General features: G+C 37.2%; 1 protein-coding gene across 1 annotated transcript in view; it reads right to left on the bottom strand.

Annotated features, from left to right (window-relative positions):
- The window catches only part of PREX1 (phosphatidylinositol-3,4,5-trisphosphate dependent Rac exchange factor 1), a 631853-nt gene that overhangs the window by 446968 nt on the left and 157842 nt on the right, over positions 1 to 27043 (bottom strand). The window contains exons 2-3 of the mRNA XM_053690087.1: positions 17192 to 17263; positions 2662 to 2784 (exon numbers count right to left, since the gene is read on the bottom strand). Coding sequence (XP_053546062.1) covers positions 2662 to 2784; positions 17192 to 17263 — 195 coding nt within the window. The remainder of the gene's footprint in view (positions 1 to 2661; positions 2785 to 17191; positions 17264 to 27043) is intronic.

Genomic DNA, 27043 nt, shown 5'->3' with positions numbered 1-27043 from the left:
TCTCTGGTCTTCTTGGCACAATAACTATGTACATTAAACTACTGACTAACTTCTACATTTATTATAAGCATACATGGAAAACCTTTGTTTCACATTTGAAATTACATTGTGTTTTGTAGTATATTTGTCCTAGTTTTTTGTTCAAAACAAGATAGGCTACAGATACATATTCAAAGGATAAATTACTAGTTTTTTTTTTATAATAGGTTGAAGGGTTTTTTTGTTTGGTTTTTGAGGACACAAATGTTTAAAGGAACATTGTACACTAGATTTTTCTTTGCATAAATGTTTTGTAGATGATCCATTTAATAGCCCATCTGGCAATGTTAATATAAAAATGTATAGTTTTGCTTATTTTTTAAGAACATTGTGCTGATTTTCAGACTCCTAACCAAGCCGCACAGTGTCAGATGTATACACGCGTCTGCAGGCTCCTGTTTATCTGTCTTTTCATATGCAGGAAAGGGGGAGAGTGTCTGCTCTTTTTGTTTACCCAGCCCCTTTCACTGGGTGTTCCAGGCAACCTCATCAATAGTGCTAAATTGGGAGCTTCTAAGTAAGTTTTTAAAATATTTTTATACTGGATTTTTAGATCAGTATCTGTGCATATTCTTCTTTATAGTAGTAATATTGTAGAGGAATCAGCTGCTGACATCAGTGTGGACAGATTCAGTTTCTTCTATAATACAGTGTAAAACAGATTATACGACACCAAATATACACAGATAATGAAAAGCAAGTAAAAATCCTTCTACATTAACCCAATATCCTCTCTGACACCGTTATTTCAACTTAGTGCTTGTACACTATAAGCCCCAAAATGCAGACTGATATGCTAAACAAACCTCCTAGCAGCTCCTATAACGAGTACATACACCCCACCTGTGACTGAATCAAGGATTAGATACACAAACTGAATAAATTACAGGCCCAGGCTTCTATTTAAGCATCCTCAGAGTGTTTGAAAAAGCCCAGAAAGCCTTAGGGGGGCTACCAAAACTTCAAACAGGCTTCAAATTTTAAAAAGAGTTTTGCATTGAGCATAATAATTGCTAAAAACAAAACATAACCCCCCCCAGCTAATCCAGAGTGTGTACTACTAAACCGCTAACTGCACAGAGCAGTTAGCAAGTTTCTTAAAGGGCCAAGCACCCATTTTCAAAAAGGTGCTCAATAAAATTCCCAGAGCTGCCAGAGAGTATAAAACACATTCAGTCCTGCCTGCAATGTTCCTAAATACAATAAAGTATGTGTCATGAGTAGAACAGGGTGAGTCCCCCCCCGGCTATGTTGTACATGAATCCCACAGGAGGAGGTTGTCCCTGCGACACTTAATAGCTATGGCTAAAATCCAATAGGGAAATACTGTGCTCATAAAAGTGTATTCCTATGTCCCTGTATCATTTAGCTGCTGATGAAGTCTGTCTCCTATCTTCCTTGTGAATGATAAATCCAAGGGATTATGCGGCTCACGTTGATCTGAGCTCCAAAATGTTAAATCCATAAGCAAATAACAAAACAACCTCTATTCTCAACCACCCCCTGAGAGGCCAAGATCAGAACTGATTAGAGAGGGGAAGTGGGAGGAATTGATAGCACTGGTATGGGTTCTTGGCCTCCTCCTAGGGGCAGGAACTATATACCCTATGTTATGGAGTCCTATCAACCATCATTATTTTCCGGGGGGAGTGTTATGGACAGACACATCTAAGTTTGAGGTGTTCAGATCACAAAGAAGAGCATTTGTGAGATGCAGACCAAATGAAAGATGCTGGAGGAGTGCTTGAAGCTATCTGTCAAGCATGGGGGAGGCAATGTGATGGTCTAAGGGTGCTTTGGTGGTGGTAAAGTGGGAGAATTATACAGAATAAAAGGGACCTTGAAGAAGGAAGGCTATCACTTAATTTTGCAAGACATGCCATACCCTGTGGGTGGTGCTTGATTAGAGCCAATTTCCTCCTACAACATGACAATGACCCAAAGCACATCTCCAAACTATGTAATAACTGTTTAGGGAAGAAGCAATCAGCTGGTATTCTGTCTTTAATGGAGTGGTCAGCACAGTGACCAGATCTCAACCCTATTGAGCTTTTATGGGAGCAGCTTGGCCGTATGGTACATAAGAAGGGCCCATCAAGCCAATCCAACTTGTGGGAAGTGCTTTAGTAAGCATGGGGTAAAATCTCTTCAGATTACCTTAAAGGGACATAAAACCCCAAAAAATTATTTCATGATTCAGATAGAGAATACAATTTTAAACAACTTTCTAATTTACTTCTATTATCTAATCTATTTCATTTTATTGATATCATTTGTTGAAGGAGCAGCTATGCACTACTGGTTTCTAACTGAACACATGGGTGAGCCAAAGTAGGGGGTAAAAAATGGAAAGCTTATATAAGAATGCAAATATTCTAAAAATAACATTTTTTTTTTTTTCTAAGCATTGAACAGATTAACCAGTGACGTGAACTTCATTGTGTTTTCAGTTTTCCCACCAAGCAAAGTTCCTCTTTATAATCTAGTGAAATACAGCATCATGCACTTTACACACATTTGATAAGTCAAACTAGCAACAGATCACATTTCAAACACTTGTTGGATAAATAAGCGGACAGGAAACTGCTTTCTCCAGATAATGTGAAAAATCACTGCACTTACAAACTTTAAGAAAACATTTCCAAGCTCATGTTGGGATTGAGGTTCTGGCTGTAAATTTAACTCCAATGCATCCAAAAATTCTTTGTGTACTTTCAGGATATCTTCAATGTTAGAAAACAGGATCTAAAAGAAATTAAAGAAATTAAGTCATAAGCAAAATAACTTCACATGCACATTATATAAACAGAAACAGTTAAAGGGACATAAAAGTAATGTGCTTTTTTATTATTGTACTTTTGTTTGCATATATAACTGTATATTTTTGTTTGCAATATAACTGTATATTTACCCTCCAACAAGAGGTAACTACATAGTTAAAGTCAGCTCCAGAGCAGCAATACACTACTGGGACCTAGCTGAACACATCTGTTGAGCCAATGACAAGAAACATGTAAGTATTACCAATCGGCATCTAGATCCTGTGCCTATCTATGCACATCATCACTTGGTGTGCCACACTATCTGGAGTCTATAACACTGTGGATAAGCATTTTAAAATCATAGTATTGAGGTTATCCCCTGCATCCATCTAGTCATGGGTGACGCCATGTTTAAATATTTCACTACATTTCAGTGCTGACCTGTTTGCAAATGGCAGCAACTATCCTTCAAATGCCGGTGTTCTGTCTGAAGAGCGAATTCATCAGACTAGCGAACGGAAGTGACGTTCCGTCAGCTGTCTGATAACAAATCCATACTGCACATGCCCTCCTCATCGTAGTCGCATTCAAAAGCAACTACATCACAACCTAAAGTTTGCTCTGCTGCGCGCACTAACAGTCGTTGGACACTTGTTACAGCGCATGTGGGAAATACAAACACGATTACAAACACCTTTATATATATTAAACGTAGCTGCAGTTTGTGACCAGTTTAATTATTATATATAAAGGCTTTTGTAAACGTGTTCGTAACAACCATAGTATGTGTATTATTTTGTTTCTAAGTAGAGTACAACGAAGCTGTGTGAATTATGCTTTCCTATCACTATGTGTTTATACACTTGTTGGACATATAATTATATAATAATTAAACTGGTCACAAACTGCAGCTACGTTTAATTTATATACTGTGTGTATATATATATATATATATATATATACTGTGTATATATATATATATATATATATATATATAGGTGTTTGTAATCGTGTTTGTATTTCCCATGTGCGCTGTAACAAGTGTCCAACGGCTGTTAGTGGGCGCGGTGTTCTAACAAAAGAGCAAACTTTAGATTGAGACGTAGTCGCTTTGGAATGCAACTACGACGAGGAGCACATGCGCGGTATGGATTTGTTATCAGACAGCTGACTGAACGTCACTTCCGTTCGCTAGTCTGATGAATTCACTCTTCTGACAGAACACCTGCAGTGAAATCTAAGTACCATAATAGCAACACCCATAATTAGAAGGAGGTGCATGAAATATGTTTAGTATCCCTTTAAGCATATTCAACATTCCTCCCATGCTCAGGCTGACTTTTGCAACAGTGTAGCAATGATAAGAGCTTTCATGTACAAAACATGGTATATAACTGTTAAAGCCACAAAAGTTTTTATATGATACAAATTCTTACACTAAAGATGACTTTAAATAAAAATACTCTTGTCATTTATAACTATGAAAGTCCTTTAACATTTTAGAGGATAAGAACATAAAAACTGTTGGCACATTACATCACATCTCAAAAAAAAAATAAAAAAATCCAGTAGCTAGCAATTTGTGGGTGCACATATGGTACTGAGTATGAATGTTGGGGAGTGTGTAGGTATGATGGGCAATTAAGGGGTTTAAATCACTGGTACATGGTCACCCTTAGCATTTGTGGGTTCCTGGGCAACACACATTTGTGGGGCCCCTCAACCCAGCACCCGTTTTCCCCCTGTATGGCCAAGTATTGTCCTAACATTCGGTGTTACCTATATGAAGAATAACACTATATATTAACATTGATACCACAAACACTTCTTCAGAAGCTAAACACAGGATAGACACTGTACCGTCTCATACCCTCACCCCTGAAAGTGTGCCCCCCCCAAGCAAGAATAAACCATGCAGATGTTGCTGAACTCATGGTGACCTAGAACACACACAGACAGTCAAAGTGTTAAATCACTGCCATGTACATCTCACATATTTAACCAACTAATTTTCTGAAACACACTCAGTATTGATTGAACCCTTTCATTTAAGGTCCACTTAAGATGCGTGCGTTTAGTAAGAGAGACGGAAGACAGCCATAAAACTGACTAATCCATGGAGACAAAACATGGAAGTTTTTAATTCTAAGTTTTTCCTTAGAATTAAAATATTGCTTAAAGTTAAAATACGTTTTCACATAAAGAAGGCGCATTATGCCCCCGTGTAAACATAAATACACTGTCAGCAAACCAAACGACAAGGATAGTCCATGAACCAAATCTTCCTTCCAGGAAGGTAAACTCCAGCTCCTTATCACAGTCCTATCATACTCCTCTCTCTGCCTGTGAAATATAACTTTCTTTGTTAAATGGCCTAATAAATTTGTCTATCACATTTAGTCTCTCAGGATTTTTTTAAATCAAAGGGGAATATAAAAACAAAAAACTGAAAGAGCACCTGTACTATGTACAAAAACTCTGCAGTTATAAACACAAAGAGGTTGACTCAATATATTGACAAAGAGATGATTATATATTCAAACCCATAACGGGAAAGAGCAGCCTTCTGTGACTCATTCAATTCTACAGATTATAGTTTGGAACAATTACATTAACTCTTAATGTATGCTAAAATGGTCTCCAATGTCTGGTCAACGATGAAAATTCCTCCTGACAATTCTCACAACTCACAATACTCTGACTAGGTGAATTGCTGTCCATACAAAACAGGATTATTACCCATCCAGGATTTCACTGGTTACTAAACTAGATTAAAATGTCCACAGCAATGTTCTTCAAAAGGCCCCTCCCCCCAGACTCAATGCAAAAATAATCACAGACCCTTATGACACAAATCTTAGCTTAGTCTTAAACAGATATGAAATCCAAAGATTTTCTTTTGTGATTTAGATAGAGAATACATATTTAAACAACCTTCCAGCTTACTTCTATTATTTACTATTATTATTATTATTATTATACAATTGTTCTTCAAAACAGGGGCAGTTTCATTGATTGCATTTTTTTAAGAAGCTAAAGTTGCAAAATATTTACCATTTTGTGATGGTAAACATAGCGCCGTTCCTCCGCCCGCATCTCATGCTTCATTTAGCTTTACAATGACGAATCTGACTTCATCCAATCGTTGCATGCCCCATGAGCTGGACTCCATGTGGGGCACTCGATTGGATGAAGCCAGATTCGTCATCGCTCAGCTAAATGAAGTATGAGATGCGGGGCGGAGAAACAATGTAATGTTTACCATCACAAAATAATAAATATTTTTCAAATAAAGTGTCTTAAAAATGTAATCAATGAAAGTGCCCCTGTTTTAAAGAATAATTGTACATAATGTGCATTAAATACAGAAAGTGTCCATTAACTTTAAAGGGACACATTTTTTCTTTCATGATTCAGATAGAGCATGCAATTTTAATCAACTTTCTAATTTACTCCTATTATCACATTTTCTTCATTCTCTTGTTATCTGTATTTGAAAAGCAAGAATGCATGTTTAGAAGCCGGATCACTTTTGGTTCACAACCTGGATTGTGCTTGCTGATTAGTGGCTAAATCAGGGCTCGACAAACCCAGGAGCCTGGGAGCCACTGGCTCCTAGAATTTTAACCTAACCTTTTTGGTTATTCTCCATATATCTATATACAAATCCAATTGTCTGGCTCCTAAAAATATGTCTGGCTCCTAAATATTCTTACTGGCTCCTAATTTTGATTTGTCAAGCACTGGGCTAAATGCACCCACTATTAAACAAGTGCTGTCCAGAGCACTGAACCATAAATTTGATAACAGAAGTAAATTTAAAAAGTATCTTAAAAGTGCATGCTCTATCTAAAACATGAACATTTAATTTTGATGTTCATGTCCCTTTAAGTCAAAGTGGAATGAATTAATATGAAGGTTTTTCGAGCATAATGGTCTCAAAATGTGGGCGTTGGCTGGGACATGAGAATTAAATTGATATCTGTAGCCAATGGAAATATAACAACCAGACTTTAGTAGTAACTTTGGCCTTATCTAGGTGCCCCTGCTCTCAGGCCATATCCAGCTACAGTTAGCGCCGGATGACAGAGGCTTTACAAGTAGCTTTGATCGCCTCTCGTGCGGTTACATGCCTGGCTGGCAATAAATGGTTTAAATGAAAATATGACCTGTGCTAAGTATCACGGCTCAATGGGGCTTCAGTAAATGGGAGACAGCTGAGTGGGTTAATATTTTGTCACTTCCAGAAAAAAATGCTTTCATTCCCAAGAGCACACAATGAAGAGTTCATCTCAGCTGTTCCACACAAAGGATTCTTAGTGCAAAGCTGCACTGCCATTGAAGCAATTTCTGCATAGACATTATATGGCAAAAGACTTAAGACATTTGTCAGAGCTTAATATGCTCAGCAGGTGCCCTAACACTCTCTTCAAAACACATGAACTATATATTAGGGACGTCAATGAAAAAAATCAATGAAATCTCTAATGAGTCAAAAACATGACTGTTTCTTTATGTGCAAAGCCATTTATTCAAAATAAAAAGGCACAAACTCTAGTATGCGCTCACATTGCATACTTGCTTTAAGACACGTGCATGCTTCTGAGAATATCTAGATATGCTTTTCAACAAACCAAGGGAACAAAGTAAACTTGCTAATGGAAGTAAATTAACAAACATATTCAAAATTAAATGCTCTTTCTGATTTATGAAAGTTTATTTTTTTACTCTAAGGTCCCTTTAAATGTTTATCACACATAAGGAGAGTCATTTTTTATTTAAAAAATATAAAATGTTATTTAAGTCCTTTAAAAGTACAACTTATTTATTATTATTGATAGTAGCAGTAATAATAATAATAAAAATGGAAAGATGTTTAAAATGGTATGATCTATATAAATTAATACATACAATTATGTGCTGTATATGCCTTTAACCCCCTAAACCAACAGACTCTCACCACATGAACTAAGCTTCCAGTGGAGTTGCATTTCTTTATATAAATAGGGATTATAATAGAATTCAAATGAATGTGCAATAATAATTAGTATTCGAGTCTATGGGGCCCATTTATCAAAGGGCTTGCGGACCTGATCCGACACTGCGGATCAGGTCCGCAAGACCTCGCTAAATGCGGAGAGCAATACGCTCTCCGCATTTAACATTGCACCAGCAGCTCACAAGAGCTGCTGGTGCAACGCCGCCCCCTGCTGACTCGCGGCCAATCGGCCGCCAGCAGGGAGGTGTCAATCAACCCGATCGTATTCGATCGGGTTGATTTCCGGCGATTTCTGTCCGCCTGCTCAGAGCAGGCGGACAGGGTTATGGAGCAGCAGTCTTTAGACCGCTGCTTCATAACTTGTGTTTCTGGCGAGTCTGAAGACTCGCCAGAAACACGGCCCTTCAAGCTCCGTACGGAGCTTGATAAATGGGCCTGCATCAGTAAAATACGTCCTAGTGAAAGTACTTATCAAACTATATATTACAATGAGGAAAGAGTATGGCTGAACCCAACATAGTGTTGCATAGAATATTAGTCCATGTATATGAAGCAAAAAAAAGCCCCTTTTTAACCCCACCAATTTTCTTACAGTTAAGGACCAGGGCTATTTTTACATTTCTGCGGTGTTTGTGTTTAGCTGTAATTTTCCTTTTACTCACTTACTGTACCCACACATATTATATACCGTTTTTCTCGCAATTAAATGGACTTTCTAAAGATACCATTATTTTCATCATATCTTATAATTTACTTTAATTTTTTTATAAAATATTATGAAAAAAAGAAAACACACACTTTTTCTAACTTTAACCCCCAAAATCTGTTAGACATCTACAACCACCAAAAAACACCCATGCTAAATAGTTTCTAAATTTTGTCCTAAGTTTAGAAATACCCAATGTTTACATGATCTTTGCTTTTTTTGTAAGTTATAGGGCAATAAATACAAGTAGCACTTTGCTATTTCCAAACCTTTTTTTTTTCTTTTCAAAATTAGCGATAGTTACATTGTAACACTGATCTCTGCAGGAATCCCTCGATAACCCTTAACATGTATATATTTTTTTTTTTAATAGACAACACAAAGTATTGATCTAGGCCCATTTTGGTATATTTCATGCCACCATTTCACCGCTAAATGCGATCAAATAAAAAAAATTGTTAACTTTTTCACAAACTGTAGGTTTCTCATTGAAATTATTCACAAACAGCTTGTGCAATTATGGTACAAATGGTGGTAAATGCTTCTCTGGGATCCTCTTTGTTCAGAAATAGCAGATATATATGGCTTTGGCATTGCATTTTGGTAATTAGAAGGCTGCTAAATGCCATTGTGCACCAAACTTGTATTATGCCCAGCAGTTAAGGGGTTAATAAGGTAGCTTGTAGGGTTAATTTTAGCTTTAGTGTAGAGATCGGCCTTCCACTTGACACATCCCACTCCCTAATCCCTCAATGACCCCCCTCAAACAGCTCTCTTCCCTCCCCCACCTCACATTTGTCAGAAAGTCTGCCAGTACTAAAATAAAAGGCATTTTTTTTATATATATATATTTATTCTGCTCCCACCCACCAACAATTGGCACCATCGCTGGCCGATGCAGAGAGGGCCACAGAGTGGCTTTCTCTGCATCGAAGGCTAAAAAAAAAAGGGTATTGCAGGATGCCTCAATATCGAGGCATCACTACAATACCCTGAAAGCGTCTGGAAGCGATCACAATCACTTTTTTCTTTCATGATTCAGACAGAGAATACAATTTTAAACAACTTTCCAATTTACTTCTATAATTTAATTTGCTTCCTTCTCTTATTATCCTTTGCTGAAAGGTTTATATGGGAAAGCCCAGGAACAGCAAAGAACCTAGGTTCTAGCTTCTGATTGGTGGCTGCATATAACAAATGTCATTGGCTCATCCATGTGTTCAGTTAGAAACCAGTAGTACAGTACATTGCTGCTCATTCAACAAAGCATACCAAGAGAATGAAGAAAAACGTATAATAGAAGTATATTAGAAAGTTGCTTAAAATTGCATGCTCTATCGGAATCATGAAATAAAAAAAACTGTGTTTCATATCCCTTCAAGACCCTTGTATTTTCCAGAGAGTAAAGTCAATCATAACCAAAAGCACCCATCTCCCATTGTTGTGTAAAATGGCCCACTTCCCACTTTGTAATTTTTGTTATTTCAGGTCGCTGTATTCAGATCTCAGGGTGCTCTCCTTTGTTTTCATTTGTTTCACGTTTCCCTGGTGGCGAGAGCTGATTTCTCTGATCTTAAAGGCTGCCTGCCAAGCTGTCTCCTTTGGAGTTTCCTGCTACTGTACAGTAAACCGGTATCTGTCAAATTGCGCATTCCTACGAGAAACGTATACTTATTGAGAAAAAAGCTCTCTGGCAACCAACGTAATGGTCCGAGCAATTCACAGATTCCAGAGGAAATCTTAAGTAAACACATTATGTTATACATATAGGTTTTTTGTGTGTATAAGAGTAGCCATGTTACTGCATAGATTCAGTTGCACATTTTTTTTTTATTTTAGTAAGGTGTAAAACCCCTTTTTTGTTTAAATAATTCAAATTCCAAAATACAAGCTGATAGTCCAATAAACAATGCGTAAAAATGTGGTACTTGTTATATAGACAGACAGATATTTAGCTAGAAGCAAACATTAATGGTCGTATGTTAGATAGGTAGATAATGACATTCACATATGATCTGATATATGTCTTATTTTACTGTCTGTATTTGTGTCTGTACATGCAAATATAGAAGTAGGTTCTTGAGATTTAAGGATGACAAGGATTTAAATTCTATAATTGTTGTCACATACAATTTATATTTGCTGTATTCTATGTAAAGTCAATATTTAATTGATTCCTAATAAAAAAAAAAGATAGACAGACAGGCAGATAGACAGACAGATCAATACTGGATAGACAAACAGAAACATAACCACATTTTATATAATAAAAAAAAAAAAAAAAAAGAGAAAGTACTTTTTCTGCCAGAACCTGAGAATTAAAAAGAACTGCACTGTCAAAACATGTGTGTATATATATATATATATATATATATATATATATATATAAACATGGTGTATTGGCGCACATACTGTACATTTGCAAAAAAACAACACATTTTTAAATGCTGCAAAAAATTGCCTGCAAACAAAATCTATGTTTTTAAATAAAAGATCCCAATTTTATTTAAAAACATAGATTTGTTTGCAGGCAATCTTTTGCAACGTTTCAAAATGTGTTATTTATTTGCAATTGTATATGCGCCAATACCCCCGTTTTATATATATATATATATATATATATATATATATATATATATATATATATATATATATATATATATATATATATATATAGCCATATTCTGCTTAGCCAGTCACCAACTTACAAGGTGTCCCAATATTGACTGGTCCTAACACTACAGTACTTTGCCTTTATGGGCTGAATCATTCCTGCTTTTTCTTTTTCTATTTGGTCACATTGGCAGCACTCCAAATGATGTGTATAAACTTTTTGTAAGGTGTGCTAAACCAAACTTGGTATTTGTGTATATATATATATACCAAAACCGAAAATCACAAGTTTCCAGGCTGCACAGTTAAAAACAAAAAGTCTTTATTAGATTCCACTTAGGATAAAAAAGCAACAGGGGGACCCAGCATATCAGTGCGGCCAAAAAGCTCAGCTAACATGTTTCGGTGAAAACCGTAATCATAGCTGAGCTTTTTGGCCGCACTGATATGCTGGGTCCCCCTGTTGCTTTTTTATCCTAAGTGGAATCTAATAAAGACTTTTTGTTTTTAACTGTGCAGCCTGGAAACTTGTGATTTTCGTTTTTGGTGTTACATTTCCAGCATCATCTGGGCTGTCATAGGAGCGTGCCTCTATTCCACTCCCCCTTCATCCCTCTACAGTGCATCCCCTCCTACGTTGTCTTCTGGAGCCTCCTGGTAGGCAAACGGATCCCATTGGCTGTGACGCCCGATGCACATCATGTGACCGGAACCGGTTGAACCTTGGCGTCAGGGCTGCTCTAAGACGCCGTGGAAAACGAAGCACCCGACAGGATTTCTCTGCACGCATCTGACACTGCGGTTTTGCAGCTTCAAGCAAGAGCGGTGAGTCATACAGCTACAAGCTGCTTGGGTACTGACACATATCCCGCTATATTTCAGCATTCGATGCATGAGGGTGACGTATCCTCTGACATACACTAAGCTTGCTCTGATATTGTGACATTTCTGCAATGGCTGCTTGAGGGGTTTTGCACACTTTAAGACTGTACATTCTGGCTTTTACAGTGAACTGTCGATGGTGTTTACTCAGGGGTTGAATGGAATAGATGTCCACATGGTGGCTTAATTCATTATCTTTGAAAGTCCTTATACCATATTTTCATTGTTTTATATATATATAAATGATTTAGCCAGCTCTGTTATTCACCAAATGGGCCCACATTCCAAAGACCACACAAGTTGTTATGGTTCAGCTTCAAACTCACTGGAAGCAGAAAGCTATACATAACTGTTTAGCTATCAGTCCCTCAGTGAGATGTAAGAGTCATAAAGCTGTGTATGTAAAACAGCATTACAATACATAACAAAATAGAAACAAACCTCATAGGATAATGCTATATAAAGGTTTGTAAGAAATTATGAGAGCTATAAACTACAGAAGAGGAAGAAAAAGATACACAGGCAAGAGACTGTATATGATGCAGCAATAGAGACAGAGAGCGTGTGTGAGATAGGAGCATGATAAAGAGGAAAGTAGACAAGGTCATAAACGTTCATGTAGGCAGAGAAGGGAAGACAAGATAGTTAGAGAAGAGAATGAGAAGAAACAAGAAGTAAATTAGAACATTAGCAAGACAAATGAAAAGGACACCTAGCAAGACACAATAAGGATAGAGAGGATAGAGTAGGGTAGCATAGGGTAGAGCAGGGCAGGATAGGATCAGTAGGATAAGATAGGGCAGAATAGGGTAGGTACAAAAAAGACTTTGGAACTAGGTTCCACAAAAAGAATGCTGTCTTAGCACTCTGTGCCCAGACTATTATTGGACTAAATAAAATATAACCTTTATTGTTTACTTTAAAATATGGGCCACAACAAATTAAAATCTCTATAAGAAATTCCACTAGTATTACAAAAGTGTATCTTGATTACATTTAATTGCCGCCTTTTAATTGTTATGTTATGTCTATGAGACACTATAATTTTTAAATTCAGAAAGCCGCTTAATAGTTTTTGTGATTGTAGGTCCTAATCTCATTCTTGTTCTAAATTGGAATTTGAGGTATTAATATTCATTTGTAACTTCAAAGTTCTTGGCAACATGTGTTGCAATTATTATATAAATGTACCGGCCACTAACATGGACTTACATATGTGGTATACATTAGCAGAATTTATATAGCTCCTGTTTACATCAAAAGTGATATGAATTGGCAGAATTTATATAGCTTCTGTTTACATCAAATTTGATTAAATCGTGGGTGAATACACATAAATTGTGTCGCCTGTGTGGTTTGTTAGATTTATTATTACACACTTTTAGTTCAATATCATTTATTAAGATTGCTAGTTTGCTACCTAATACTTAATACTTTATATTTATATCATAGTTTTCACGATAAGTTCTTTAGTACTAAGTAGCTTATGTGATCTCCCCACTTTCGTTTCCCTTCCAAAATGCTTGGTAATATGTGTTACAATTGCTTCATAAATATATACACAATTCTTCACTGACTGCGCTTAACTAGTATATCGCAGTTTATTGTTGGAACTCAAAGTATCTTCGTGACCTCAGTTGCTGTATAGCTACAACGTTATTTGTGATGCTTATTACATCCGTCACTATGTCTGTTGGCTGACTTAGTGACTACGTTTTGTTGTTGTGTTGTAACTTTAGTTTTCACAACTTATATATGAAATATCCGTTGTTTTATATAAATAGAAAGAAATAAAGGATATATATATAAAATAAGCTTCCAAATTAACCCTTATGTGAACTTTTTTATGATACTTCTAATTGTCAGTATAGCTCTTTGCTGAGTTTCAACAATACTGTGAAAATAGTGATTCAGATTTATTATTGTATACTCTTGGTTTAGTATTAAGGGCTAAATATCATTAACTTTGAGTGTTAGCTTGTTAGCATACACTTTACATTTGTATCACAGTTTTTATAGTGTTAGATAATATGCATTCTCATACCGCTCTCAATATTATCTTTAAATTACTTAGTAATATGAGTTGCAGATCTTTTGTAAATATACCAGCAATCCTCTACTGGCTGCGCTTTATTTAAATATCGGAGCTCAATTTTTGAACTTTGAAGTGTTTATGCAGCTTCTGTTGCTGTACAAATTCAGTCCCAAAATTAGCCCTTGTGTTGGCGTTATTTGAGATGCTTCATGTGACTCTTAGTGTGGTTACTGACTGAATTTCTTAATTTTGTAGTTAAATAATTCTTAGCTGACTGCATCTAGATTCTATCTCTCAGCTCAATGTTTAAACTTTAATGTAATTGTGCAGCAATTATTGCTCTATATCTGCAAATGTTAAGGTCCAACATTAACCCTTGTTGTCGATGTTGTTTATCAGTGTAGTTGCTAATTGGGTTTTTGAGTTATTATATAGATGTTCCTTTATAATTTGCACTTCGTTTTTGTATCGCTATTCGATCTTTCAAATTTAAAGTTGTTTCCAATTTAGCCTATACAGTGGCAATGTCTCTACTGCTTCCTACAGCTATCAGTGTAACTACTAACTATAAGCAGCGATTCTTGTTAAATCAACTTAGGAATATTCTCTTATTTTTAAAATTACAAAAATAGGGACCCCCATCGTCCCACAACACCCCCTGATGCGTTTCGACAAAAAACTTGGCTTTATCAAAGGCGGCGGGCCGCCATGGAGCAGGATATTTATATCCTTCTGTTTAATCTAGTCCCTCCTCTCTTAGGGTAATCATTGGTTATTGAATTCTGTTTTAGGGCAATTATTGGTTGTTGAGTTTTGTCTGTTATACTCAGACAGCCATTTGGGATCTGTTGTTTTTTCTCATTACTATTAAAGGTGGTATTGTTTTGAGTTTACATTTACACGTAACTGCTTGGGCTCATCATTTATTTTTTAAGTAAGACTTAGCAATTATTATCACATGCTCTTATTGAGCATTATCTTTATATGCTCCGTATGTTACCATTTTATCACAATCCAGTTTGATCTTAGTTTTTATTATTTCGAGCATTAACTCGATTATGGGTGAATTATCAATGCTAAATTATGCTTTTGATTTTTTGCGTTCTGCATTTGTATTTTAATTGTGTGCATATCTTCAGTTTGTCCACGATGCCTTCACAATTTGCTAAATTTTAACTTATATTTTTAAGTAACAGGAAGGATAATGTAAACCGGGGGAGGGAAGGGGAAGAAACTTTAAAGTGTCTAGCAAAAAGTGATTGTGCTAAAAATTGTTCAAAAATGTGAGAGATGTGAATAGTGAGTGGGGTGAAAATTGGTGAATATGTGATGTGAATTTGATTTTACTGACTTGTGAGTGATGTGGGTGTTTAGGTTAATACAAATAACTTAGTCTGACTCCAAACTATTAAGCGGTGATCTGAATTTAAAAATTATAGTGTCTCATAGACATAACATAACAATTAAAAAGCGGCAATTAAATGTAATCGAGAGACACTTTTGTAATACTAGTGGAATTTTTGATAGAGATTTTAATTTGTTTGTTGTGGCCCATTTTTTAAAGTAAACAATAAAGGTTATATTTTATTTAGTCCAGTTCCTACTCCAATAATAGTCTGGGCACAGAGTGCTAAGACAACATTCCTTTTGTGGAACCTAGTTCCAAAGTCTTTTTTGTATGTTGAATAAATGCTAGCACCACTCCACCATATATAAGAACACAGCAGAAAGGGGAATCACAATACCCCAGTTAACTGAAAGATAGGAGGAGCTTGCCTATATAGTGCCCTTGTCCAATTTTTGTGTATAGAGACAGAATAGGGTAGGGTATGATAAGATAGAATAATATAGGATAGGATAGATAGGATAGTGTAAGGCAGAATAGGGTAGGGGTGGGATAAGACAGGATAGGATAGTGTAGGATAGGGTAGGATAACAGAGCATAGTGTCAGGCAAGATAGGATAGGATAGTGAAGGATAGGATAGAATAGTGGAGGATAGGATAAACTAGTGGGGGATCAGATAAGATAGGATAGGCAGAATAGTGTAGGTAGGATAGGGTAAGATAGGTAGGTTTAGATAGGATAGGGTAGGATAAGATAGGATAGGTAGGATAGGATTATATAGGCAGGATATGATAGGGTAGGATAGGTATGATAAGATAGGATAGGGTAGGTAGGATAGGATTGAATAGGCAGGCAGGATAAGATAGGATAGGGTAGCATAGGATATGTATGATAAGGTAGGATAAGATATAATAGGCAGGATAGGGTAGGATAGGTAGGATAAGTAGGATAGGAATGAAAAGGCAGGATAATATAGGGTAGGGTAGGATATGTATGATAAGATAGGATAGGGTAGGTAGGATAGGATTGAAAAGGCAGGATAAGATAGGGTAGGGTAGGATATGTATAAGATAGGATAGGGTAGGTAGGATAGGATTGAATAGGCAGGATATGATAGGGTAGGTAGGATAGGATTAAATAGGCAGGATAAGATAGTATAGGGTAGCATAGGATATGTATGATAAGGTAGGATAATATATAAAAGGCAGGATAAGATAGGATAGGGTAGGATAGGTAGGATAGGAATGAAAAGGCGGGATAATATAGGGTAGGATATGTATGATACGATACGATAGGGTAGGTGGGATAGGATAGGATTGAAAAGGCAGGATAAGATAGGGTAGGATATGTATAAGATAGGATAGGGTAGGTAGGATAGGATATAATAGGCAGGATAAGATAGGGTAGGATATGTATAAGATAGGATAGGGTAGGTAGGATAGGATATAATAGGCAGGATAAGATAGGGTAGGATATGTATAAGATAGGATAGGGTAGGTAGGATAGGATATAATAGGCAGGATAAGATAGGGTAGGATATGTATAAGATAGGATAGGGTAGGTAGGATAGGATATAATAGGCAGGATAAGATAGGGTAGGGTAGGATATGTATAAGATAGGATAGGTAGGATAGGATATAATATGCAGGATAAGATAGGATAGAAATATGTAGACATGGAAAGAAAGTTCAGTGTGTGTAACAAGAAATATTAAGTTTATTGAACTCTGTGCTCCAAAGGAAATAGTTGAGACCCCAGTATAGGAAGGAATTCTATTCCACAAAGGAAAGAGTGTGACTGCATTCTTACCTTAACATTCTCCTCTGAGATGAAGTTCTCAGCTTTGTCAACAGCATTCTGCTTAATCCTGTGCAAGAACGCCTAAGAAACAGAAAGAGAAAAGAAAATGTTAAAGGGTTACTACAAAGTAAAACAGTTATAAAGATCATGTATTAGTTACACCCTCTGTAACAGCAAATGATTTCATTAAAGGGACATTAAAGTCATTTTGTAATACATATATTATATACCAGCAACAAAGCACTGCATTGCAATTGATCTGCATTCCAAATAAATGCTTTATGAGCATTAAAACTAATTCTGTTTATATTTATATTTATATTTTTTAATGTAGTCAGTTAGAGACAGATATAAACTCTTGGGCTGATCAGTAATCACTGAGAAGCATGTTGCAAAGTTAGATGATAAGAGGATTTACTCCTATTATCAAAGTTACTGCATCTCTTGGTATCCTTTGTTGAAGAATAAATGTAGATAGGTTGATAAGAGCTCAAGAGTGCTCTAATGTCTTTATTACTCTAAATGACAGCAGTGTTTGCAGCTTTATTAAACATAGTTGCAAACAATGAATACTAAAGTGACGTGCACACCCCTTAACTCCTACGAGTCTACCTAGATTTAATCTTCAACCAAGTTTAGCCAGAGAATGGGAAAAAAAATAAACACAGAAGGAAATTGGAATGGAGAGTAGTTAAAAATGACATGCTCTCTCTGAATCATGAAAGTTTAAAGGGACATGAAAAAAAAAATTATTTCATGTTTCATAAATAGAGAATACACTTTTAACATTCCAATTTAATTCTATTTAATTTGCTTCATTCTTTATATATCCTTTGTTGAAGAAATACCAATGCACATGGGTGAGACAATCACATGAGGCCTCTATGTGCAGCCACCAATTAGAATCTACTGAGCCTATTTAGATATGCTTTTCAACAAAGGATATCAAAAGAATGACGCAAATCAGATAATAGAAGTAAATTGGAAAGTTGTTCAACTATGCATGCACTTTTCTCACTGGTTTTAAAACCTGTTCTCAGGCCGCCCACATTTTGAGGATATCTGAACTGGATCAGAGGTGAAATAACCATGTTTACGAAGCATCTGATTATTATACCTGCTCTCATCCAAGGTAATCCCAAAAACCTGGCCTGTTGGGGTGGCATGAGGACAGGTTTGAAAATCGGTGCTCTATATAAATCACAAAATAAAAAAATTGGGTTTCATGCCCCTTTAATTTTGAATTTACTGTCCCTTTCATTTACTTTACTTTTTGTAAAGATTTAATTTAGCTTTACATTTGCCTATATTTACATCTGGTGCATGCTTAGTATTTGTCATATGGTGTGTGATATTCTTTCATTTTCTTAATCACAAAAGTCTTTATATAAACTCTAAGTCTAGCTGGTGTAGTGATATGAATACTAAAGGCTTAATGTTACAGTAGGTATTGCTTAACACATAATTATGCATGTTGCCTTTCATTGTGGAACAATTCATTTTACTACTTATGCACTAAATACACATATCTAAAATCTTTTAGCACTTTGTGGTCGATAAAGAAAAGTATTTGACATTCCAAATAGCTTCCTTAAAAGGACATGAAACACCTTGCTATTACAAGACTTTTTTTTGTAGTCGGGTAAAGTAACGTACCAGCCAATAATGAATGCTCTCTGAATATATTAACTATTTGTATGCTACAACTGTTTTCCAGTGGGTAAACTTTGCCCCACAGCTTGCGTTACTAGGAGAAACAAATCCAGATTGATTACAGGAATAGATAGCACATTTTGTATTGTACCCTTTTAAAAGCTTCTTATCATATTTCCCTTGCTGAGGCCAATCAGGGACAGATATAATCAAGCATCTAATGTGACCAAACAATGACTACGTAGAACGTTAAAGGGTTAAGCTTGTGAAGACTAGAGTAGGCACTTCCGATTCTTGCAGAAACTGGAAAACGCACAATTAATAATGAAAGCATATGGCAACTTTTATTAATATGTTTTATCAAACATGTTATATTAAAATCTCAAATTGCTTCTTGTCCCAACACAGAAGACAATGATTATTACATCTAATCCAAAGGAAACGTTATCAAACAAATATTCTTGACAGATATAAACAGCCTTCCCTTTCACCTGTATTCATATTAATGGATACATTAAGCCATTGATGGCTAAATTATTCTTTAAAAGCAATGATTTGTGGAGAAAACACAAACCTTATTAGCAAAATATAAAGCTTTTTAGCAATAAATGTCATGTGTTGATAAATCACAAGGAAGGATTTATCAATGAACTGCATAATCTCAAAGCTACTATAAAACATTTAGTGGAACCAGAGAGCAGGGGGATACTATTACATTTCAAAAGCTAAACATTAAAGTCTATTAAGACTTCTGTACATTTAGGGGTCGATTTATCAAGCTGAGGCGGACAGGGGCGTACATACGCGCCCCTGTCAGCCGCAGCTCGCCTCTGGCAGCTGAATTCTGCTGCTGGAATTCAGCATTGCACAAGAACGCAATTTTGCGCTCTTGTGCAATGCCGCCCCCTGCCTGCGCAAGCAAATAACGTGCGGACAGGAGCTGTCAATCTCCGCGATCAGATGAGACCGGGGAGTTTGAAATTCGCCACCAGAGAGGTGGCGAAGAGGTTAGAGAGGCAGTGGTCTGATTACCGCTGCTTCATAAATGCGGACTGCAGGTTCTCTAGTGAGAACCAGCAATCGTAGGCAGGCAAAGCCTGCCAAAGCATTTAATATATTGACCCCTAAGCAGAAAGTAATTCTGCTATTGATATAAAAGGGACATAGTAGTGGAACAAAGACATGCTCTAGAGCCTGGTTTCTCAACAGCCGGGCCGTGGCCCAGTACCGGGCCGTGATAGCCCTGCTGGTGGGCCCCGACCTGTCATGCCCCCACTGCACACTCTTACCCCACTGCACACCAGGGGCAGACTGAGACCAATCAAGGCCCCAGGAACACTGTCTCACACTGACCCAAATGAATTACATTTTATGCAAATGAACATGGTAGCCTCCCTGCCCTGCCCCCAACAGGCCCCTCAACCTCCAGAGCCAGGACCCACAACATTAAGGTCCAGAGAAAGGGCACCCAACCTCCAGGGCCAGACCCCACACTCCATGGCCCTCACAGCGACAGACCCCCGCCAGGGCCCCCACTAAACCCACACTTTTTTTTGCTTAGTTACTGATAGGGCAACTGAAAACTCCAGCTTAAAGGGACACTGTACCCAAATTTTTTCTTTTGTAATTCAGAAAGAGCATGCAATTTTAAGCAACTTTTTAATTTACTCCTATTATCAATTTTTCTTTGTTCTCTTGCTATCATTATTTGAAAAAGAAGGCATCTAAGCTTTTTTTTGGTTTCAGTACTCTCGACAGCACTTTTTATTGGTGGATGAATTTGTCCACCAATCAGCAAGGACAACCCAGGTTGTTCACCAAAAATGGGCCGGCATCTAAACTTACATTCTTGCATTTCAAATAAAGATACCAAGAGAATGAAGAAAATTTGATGATAGGAGTAAATTAGAAAGTTGCTTAAAATTTCATGCTCAATCTGAATCACGAAAGAAATTTTTTGGGTACAGTGCCCCTTTAAGGAATGCACCAGGATCCGTGGAGATGCCATTTGTGGGCCCCCCTACTTGCTGGTACCTCGGCCCAGGTCCTATTTGCCTGGATGATCAGCCCGCCCCTCGCCCCTGCTGCTCATATATATATATATATATATATATATATATATATATATATATATACATATACATACATACACATACATACACATACATACACACACACTCTACCGGGCCCTAGACATGTCTAGCTAAATTTTACCGGGCCTTGAGGTCACTTTGGTTGAGAACCACTGCTCTAGAGTCTAATGTTTGCACTACATGCCATAGAATCTACAGCCTGGTTTCCATTGCTGTTTTTAACTGTAAAATGGTGGAAACAACAAGTATCACTGTTAAAGTCTAAGGAGAAGTTTTATGTAACCCCTGATTTTTTGGAAACTAGGCCTATGTGTTTAAAACCATTCAAAGGGGTTAAATACATAGATACAGTCATGTTCAGGACCATTAGTTCTTTGCGGCGCCTGTGTATCAATATGTTAAACAGCTGGTGAGCCTCCTTGCGGGGGAAGTCACAAAACCTCTACAATCACCAGCTGTGACCTGCTTGGGAGCTGCAGTGCAGTGCTGGAGGCTACATTTAGCCATCAATCAGTAAGCACTACCCAGGTGCTGAACCAAAAATATGGGCCGGCTCCTAAGCTTACATTCTTGCTTTTCAAATAAAGATACCAAAAGAACAAAGAAAAATTGATAATTGGAGTAAATTAGAAAGTTGCTTAAAATTGCCTGCTCTATCTGAAAGAAAAATATCATATCCCTTTCTTTGGTATAAAATCTACATATTTTATTCTTACTGAGTATTTGAGGCATTTGCGGTCGTGGCAGCCAATTTGTGATAATTAACCATCAAAGTAAGAAAAAAACAAAACCAAAAACAGACATTCTCCACAAAATAACATGCACAAGCCCATGCACAAGCCCAGGATGAAATGTGCAAAGCAAGACAGACGTGCAGGTATCTGAGGCTAGGTATGAAAGCCATGCACACAGCACATCAGTACATTTCAGTTTTGAATCAGAGCAATGTTATTTACAAATAAGCAAAACTATACATTTAAAAAAACAATAAAAACTTTATATATAAATAGATCATCTACAAAACATTTATGCAAAGAAAAATGAGTGTATAATGTCCCTTTAAAATAGTAGATTTTTTTCAGACAAATTTCAAAGTTAAGTCTATTTACACTCCCCCTGTATCATGTGACAGCCATCAGCCAATCACAAATGCATATACGTATAATCTGTGAATTCTTGCACATGTTTAGTAGGAGCTGGTGACTCAAAAAGTGTAAATATCAAACGACTGTGCACATTTTTGTAATGGAAGTAAATTATAAAGTTGTTTAAAACTCAATGCTCTATCTGAATAATGAAAATGTAATTTTGACTTGAGTGTCCCTTTAAGTGCTGGTTTATATTATGCATTTTGAGTAACAGCAATGACACATCACACTGTATGCAGAGGCAGCTTACATCAGTGTCTTCTAACCTTTTCACATTCGAGTGATAAAAAAAATTTGCAGCATATATACTTGCAGATGTAGGCTTTACATATATATTATGCACAAGTTGACATTCACGTGTTGTTCCTTACAGAACAGTCACTGGCTTTTCCAAAGAAGTTTGCCCACTATTTATGCTACAGGAACGTGCTCAAGCTTTGACAAATGTCAGCTGAAGTGACTGGGCACATTTGGATGTTACATCTACATATATTTTTGTTATGTGTTAGGCCATATTTATTATTTGTTTCTGTGTGATTTAAAGGTACAGTATACACCTTGTAATTACAAGTCATTTGCATTGTGTTGCTAAAGAATAACTTATCAGCCAAGTCTAAATGTTGCCTTATTTGGAAGAGCCAATACGTTTTTGAGTCTGCAGACAACACAGCTGGTCATGGTCATTGAAGGGACAGTCTACACCAAAATTGTTATTGTTTAAAAAGATAGACAACACCTTTACTACCCATTCCTCAGCTTTGTACAACCAACATTTTTATATTAATATACTTAAAGGGACACTGAACCCAAATTTTTTCTTTTGTGATTTAGATAGAGCATTACATTTTAAGCAACTTTCTAATTTACTCCTATTATCAAATTTTCTTTATTCTCTTTGATTCTTTATTTGAAATGCAAGAATGTAAGTTTAGATGCCGGCCCATTTTTGGTGAACAACCTAGGTTGTCCTTGCTGATTGGTGGATACATTCATCCACCAATCAAAAACTGCTGTCCAGAGTTCTGAACCAAGAAAAAAGCTTAGATGCCTTTTTTTCAAATACAGATATCAAGAGAATGAAGTAATATTGATAATAGGAGTAAATTAGAAAGTTGCTTAAAATTGCATGCTCTATCTGATTCACAAAAGAAAAAATTTGGGTTCAGTGTCCCTTTAATATTTAAACCTCTAAATTTAGCTTATAAGCCACTACAGACAGCCTCTTAATCACATGCTTTTTTATTTGCTTTTCACAACAGGAGACTGCTAGTTCATGTGTGTCATATAGATAACATTATGCTTTCTCTCAGTGGAATTGTGCCTGACACAGTACTAATTTGCTAAAATCCAAGTCAATGGATAATAAATAAATAGCAATGTTATAAGGGGGCAGTCTGCAGAGGCTAAGATACAAGGTAATCACAGAGGTAAAAAGGGTATTAATATAACCATGTTGGTTATGCAAAACTGAGAAATGGGTAATAAAGGGATTATCTTACTTTAAAAAAAATAAAAAAATAGGAGTAGATTGTCCCTTTAAGTTAGTATAATGTGAATTGTTTTGCAGTTGTTTTCTGTTAAATCCATTTAGGGAAAAAAGTGTAGCAGGGTTGGCCTTGGGTAGTCAGCAGGGTGTAATTCTAGCTCTAAGAATTAGAAAATCTGCAATTTTCAGATCTTAATTATCAGGGGACAAAATAAATAATGAAAGTATATCACAAAATTATTTTATTACTCGTTATTAAACATTTTTACAATAGAATCTCAAGGTGTTTGCAGTCCCTTTAATGTAATTCCTTATATTACTGTGCCAAATGTGGATAGCATTTGAGTAACCGCTGTGCACCCTATATATTTTGGATGGGGTCTGACTGATTTTTGTATAAGTAAATTCTTCACTTTATATAAGGAAGTAACGGTGCTACATCCTGTGTGGATACTATTCAATCCCATATAGTTAAGACAAGTTACTCTGCAAGTCTGGTGCAGGAACGAGATTAAAATTAAGAGTTACATGGGTGTAAATGATTTAATGACAGTTTGTAAATGTACTTGACATTTCTATATTAATAAGCATAAATGACACCCCCCACCTTAAGAGGTAATCTTGTGGCAGAGAACATTCAAAAGCAATTTCTTATGCTTAGAACATTGAATGCTTGAAAAAATCCATATTCAGCCCACATGCTGCCTCCCCATGATTAGTCATTGATTCTACAGAAACTCTAAATATATATATGAGCTTCATGCACATACTAGCAGGATTCAATTGACAATTAAATCAGCAGATATTAAAGGGGCATTATACCCAACTTTTTTTAATCCAAGGTATGTCATTTGTTTTCATGTGGGAGAACTGCACAAATCTTTTCTCCTTTCTTTTCTTGTCAAGCATGTAGATTATCTTTTCCTCCAATAACGCTGTGGGACATGTCCCATACCAGCAAATGAGCAATGTATGCCTAGGTATACAACATTATTTTAAAAACTTTTTACTCAAAGGGTGGTATATTTTTAGTGCTATGCATATAACCCCTGCAGATATATTGAAGGGGTTAAAGTGATAGTAAATTCTCCCTTTATAAAATCAGATCCGGAACGTTAGTGATATTTTAGATGGAGTTTAATTCCTCAGTTGTAATGAAGATGCGCTATACTTACTTTTTAATGTAGATATAAAATTGAAATACCTGCACTCTGCTATTTGTGCAGGTTAAAGCAGAGTAAATAGTGAACACTTATGCAAATGTTATATAAATTAGATAAGAAATGTAGTTTAAATAATACAGCAATACTTTACTATACTTTATGCTAATATGCAAAATAACCATAAATAGTGGAGAACATACCTCAGTTAGAAAAATAAGTCTTGGTTAGTTAAGGATAGAAGTGTGTATTAATTAAATAAAAACTGTAAATGTAGAACATTTTGAAATACCTTTCTCAGATGAAAGAAAAATGGTAGAAATAGCACCAAGTTCTATCGCCTGCAGTGAGAGAAGGGAAAGAAACACCTTTGCTCTATCTACCAAATTGTGTGTTATGGTGTTTTTCACAGAATTGTGCTGCATCAGTGATAGACCAGTGGAGGCTGGCAGGATTTGGGTCAGTGACAGTGCTGCATCAGTGATAGACCAGTGGAGGCTGGCAGGATTTGGTTCAGTGACAGTGCTGCATCAGTGATAGACCAGTGGAGGCTGGCAGGATTTGGTTCAGTGACAGTGCTGCATCAGTGATAGACCAGTAGGAGGCTGGCAGGATATGGTTCAGTGACAGTGCTGCATCAGTGATAGACCAGTAGGAGGCTGGCAGGATATGGTTCAGTGACAGTGCTGCATCAGTGATAGACCAGTGGAGGCTGGCAGGATTTGGGTCTGTGACAGTGCTGCATCAGTAATAGACCAGTAGGAGGCTGGCAGGATTTGGTTCAGTGACAGTGCTGCATCAGTGATAGACCAGTAGGAGGCTGGCAGGATATGGTTCAGTGACAGTGCTGCATCAGTGATAGACCAGTGGAGGCTGGCAGGATATGGTTCAGTGACAGTGCTGCATCAGTGATAGACCAGTGGAGGCTGGCAGGATTTGGTTCAGTGACAGTGCTGCATCAGTGATAGACCAGTGGAGGCTGGCAGGATTTGGGTCAGTGACAGTGCTGCATCAGTGATAGACCATCAGTGATAGACCAGTAGGAGGCTGGCAGGATTTGGTTCAGTGACAGTGCTGTATCAGTGATAGACCAGTAGGAGGCTGGCAGGATTTGGTTCAGTGACAGTGCTGCATCAGTGATAGACCAGTAGGAGACTGGCAGGATTTGGGTCAGTGACAGTGCTGCATCAGTGATAGACCAGTAGGAGGCTGGCAGGATATGGTTCAGTGACAGTGCTGCATCAGTGATAGACCAGTAGGAGGCTGGCAGGATTTGGTTCAGTGACAGTGCTGCATCAGTGATAGACCAGTGGAGGCTGGCAGGATATGGTTCAGTGACAGTGCTGCATCAGTGATAGACCAGTAGGAGGCTGGCAGGATATGGTTCAGTGACAGTGCTGCATCAGTGATAGACCAGTAGGAGGCTGGCAGGATTTGGTTCAGTGACAGTGCTGCATCAGTGATAGACCAGTAGGAGGCTGGCAGGATATGGTTCAGTGACAGTGCTGCATCAGTGATAGACCAGCGTCAAACGCTTGTTCTGTAGATCTGCCACTAATAGACGTTGTCAGGAAATAAACACAACAGAATATCCATTTTTTTTATTATATTTATTGAAAGTATATTGTTTAAAAAGATAGATAATCCCTTTATTACCCATTCCCCAGTTTTGCATAACCAACAAGGTTATATTAATATACTTTTTACCCCTGTGATTACCTTATATCTAAGCCTCTTTTGGCAGCCCCCTGATCGCATGGCTATTTATTTATTTATTATCTATTGACTTGCATTTTAGACAATTAGTGCAGTGGCATGAACAACTCCATGGGAGAGAGCACAATGTTATCTATATGGCACGCATGAACTAGCAGTCTCTTGTTGTGAAAAGCAAATACAAAAGCATGTGATTAAGAGACGGTCAATAGAGCCTTTGGCCTCTATTTAACAAGGTCTGGCGGACCTGATCCGACAGTGCGGATCAGGTCCGCCAGACCTCGCTGAATACGGAGAGCAATACGCGATCCGTATTCAGCATTGCACCAGCAGCTCACAAGAGCTGTTGGTGCAACGCCGCCTCCTGCAGACTCGCGGCCAATGGGCCACCAGCAGGGGGTGTCAATCAACCCGATCGTACTTGATCGGGTTGAATTGCGGCGATGTCTGTCCGCCTGCTCAGAGCAGGCGGACAGGTTATGGAGCAGCGGTCTTTGTGACCGCTGCTTCATAACAACTGCTGTTTCTGGCGAACCTGCAGGCTCGCCAGAAACACGGGGCATCAAGCTCCATTCGGAGCTTGATAGATAGGCCCCTTTGAAACC

Source organism: Bombina bombina, chromosome 1, assembly GCF_027579735.1.
Source record: "Bombina bombina isolate aBomBom1 chromosome 1, aBomBom1.pri, whole genome shotgun sequence".
In the NCBI taxonomy this organism is placed as follows: Eukaryota; Metazoa; Chordata; class Amphibia; order Anura; family Bombinatoridae; genus Bombina; species Bombina bombina.
Note: the sequence above shows the minus strand (reverse complement) of the source record. Positions and strands in the feature narration are given on the sequence as shown.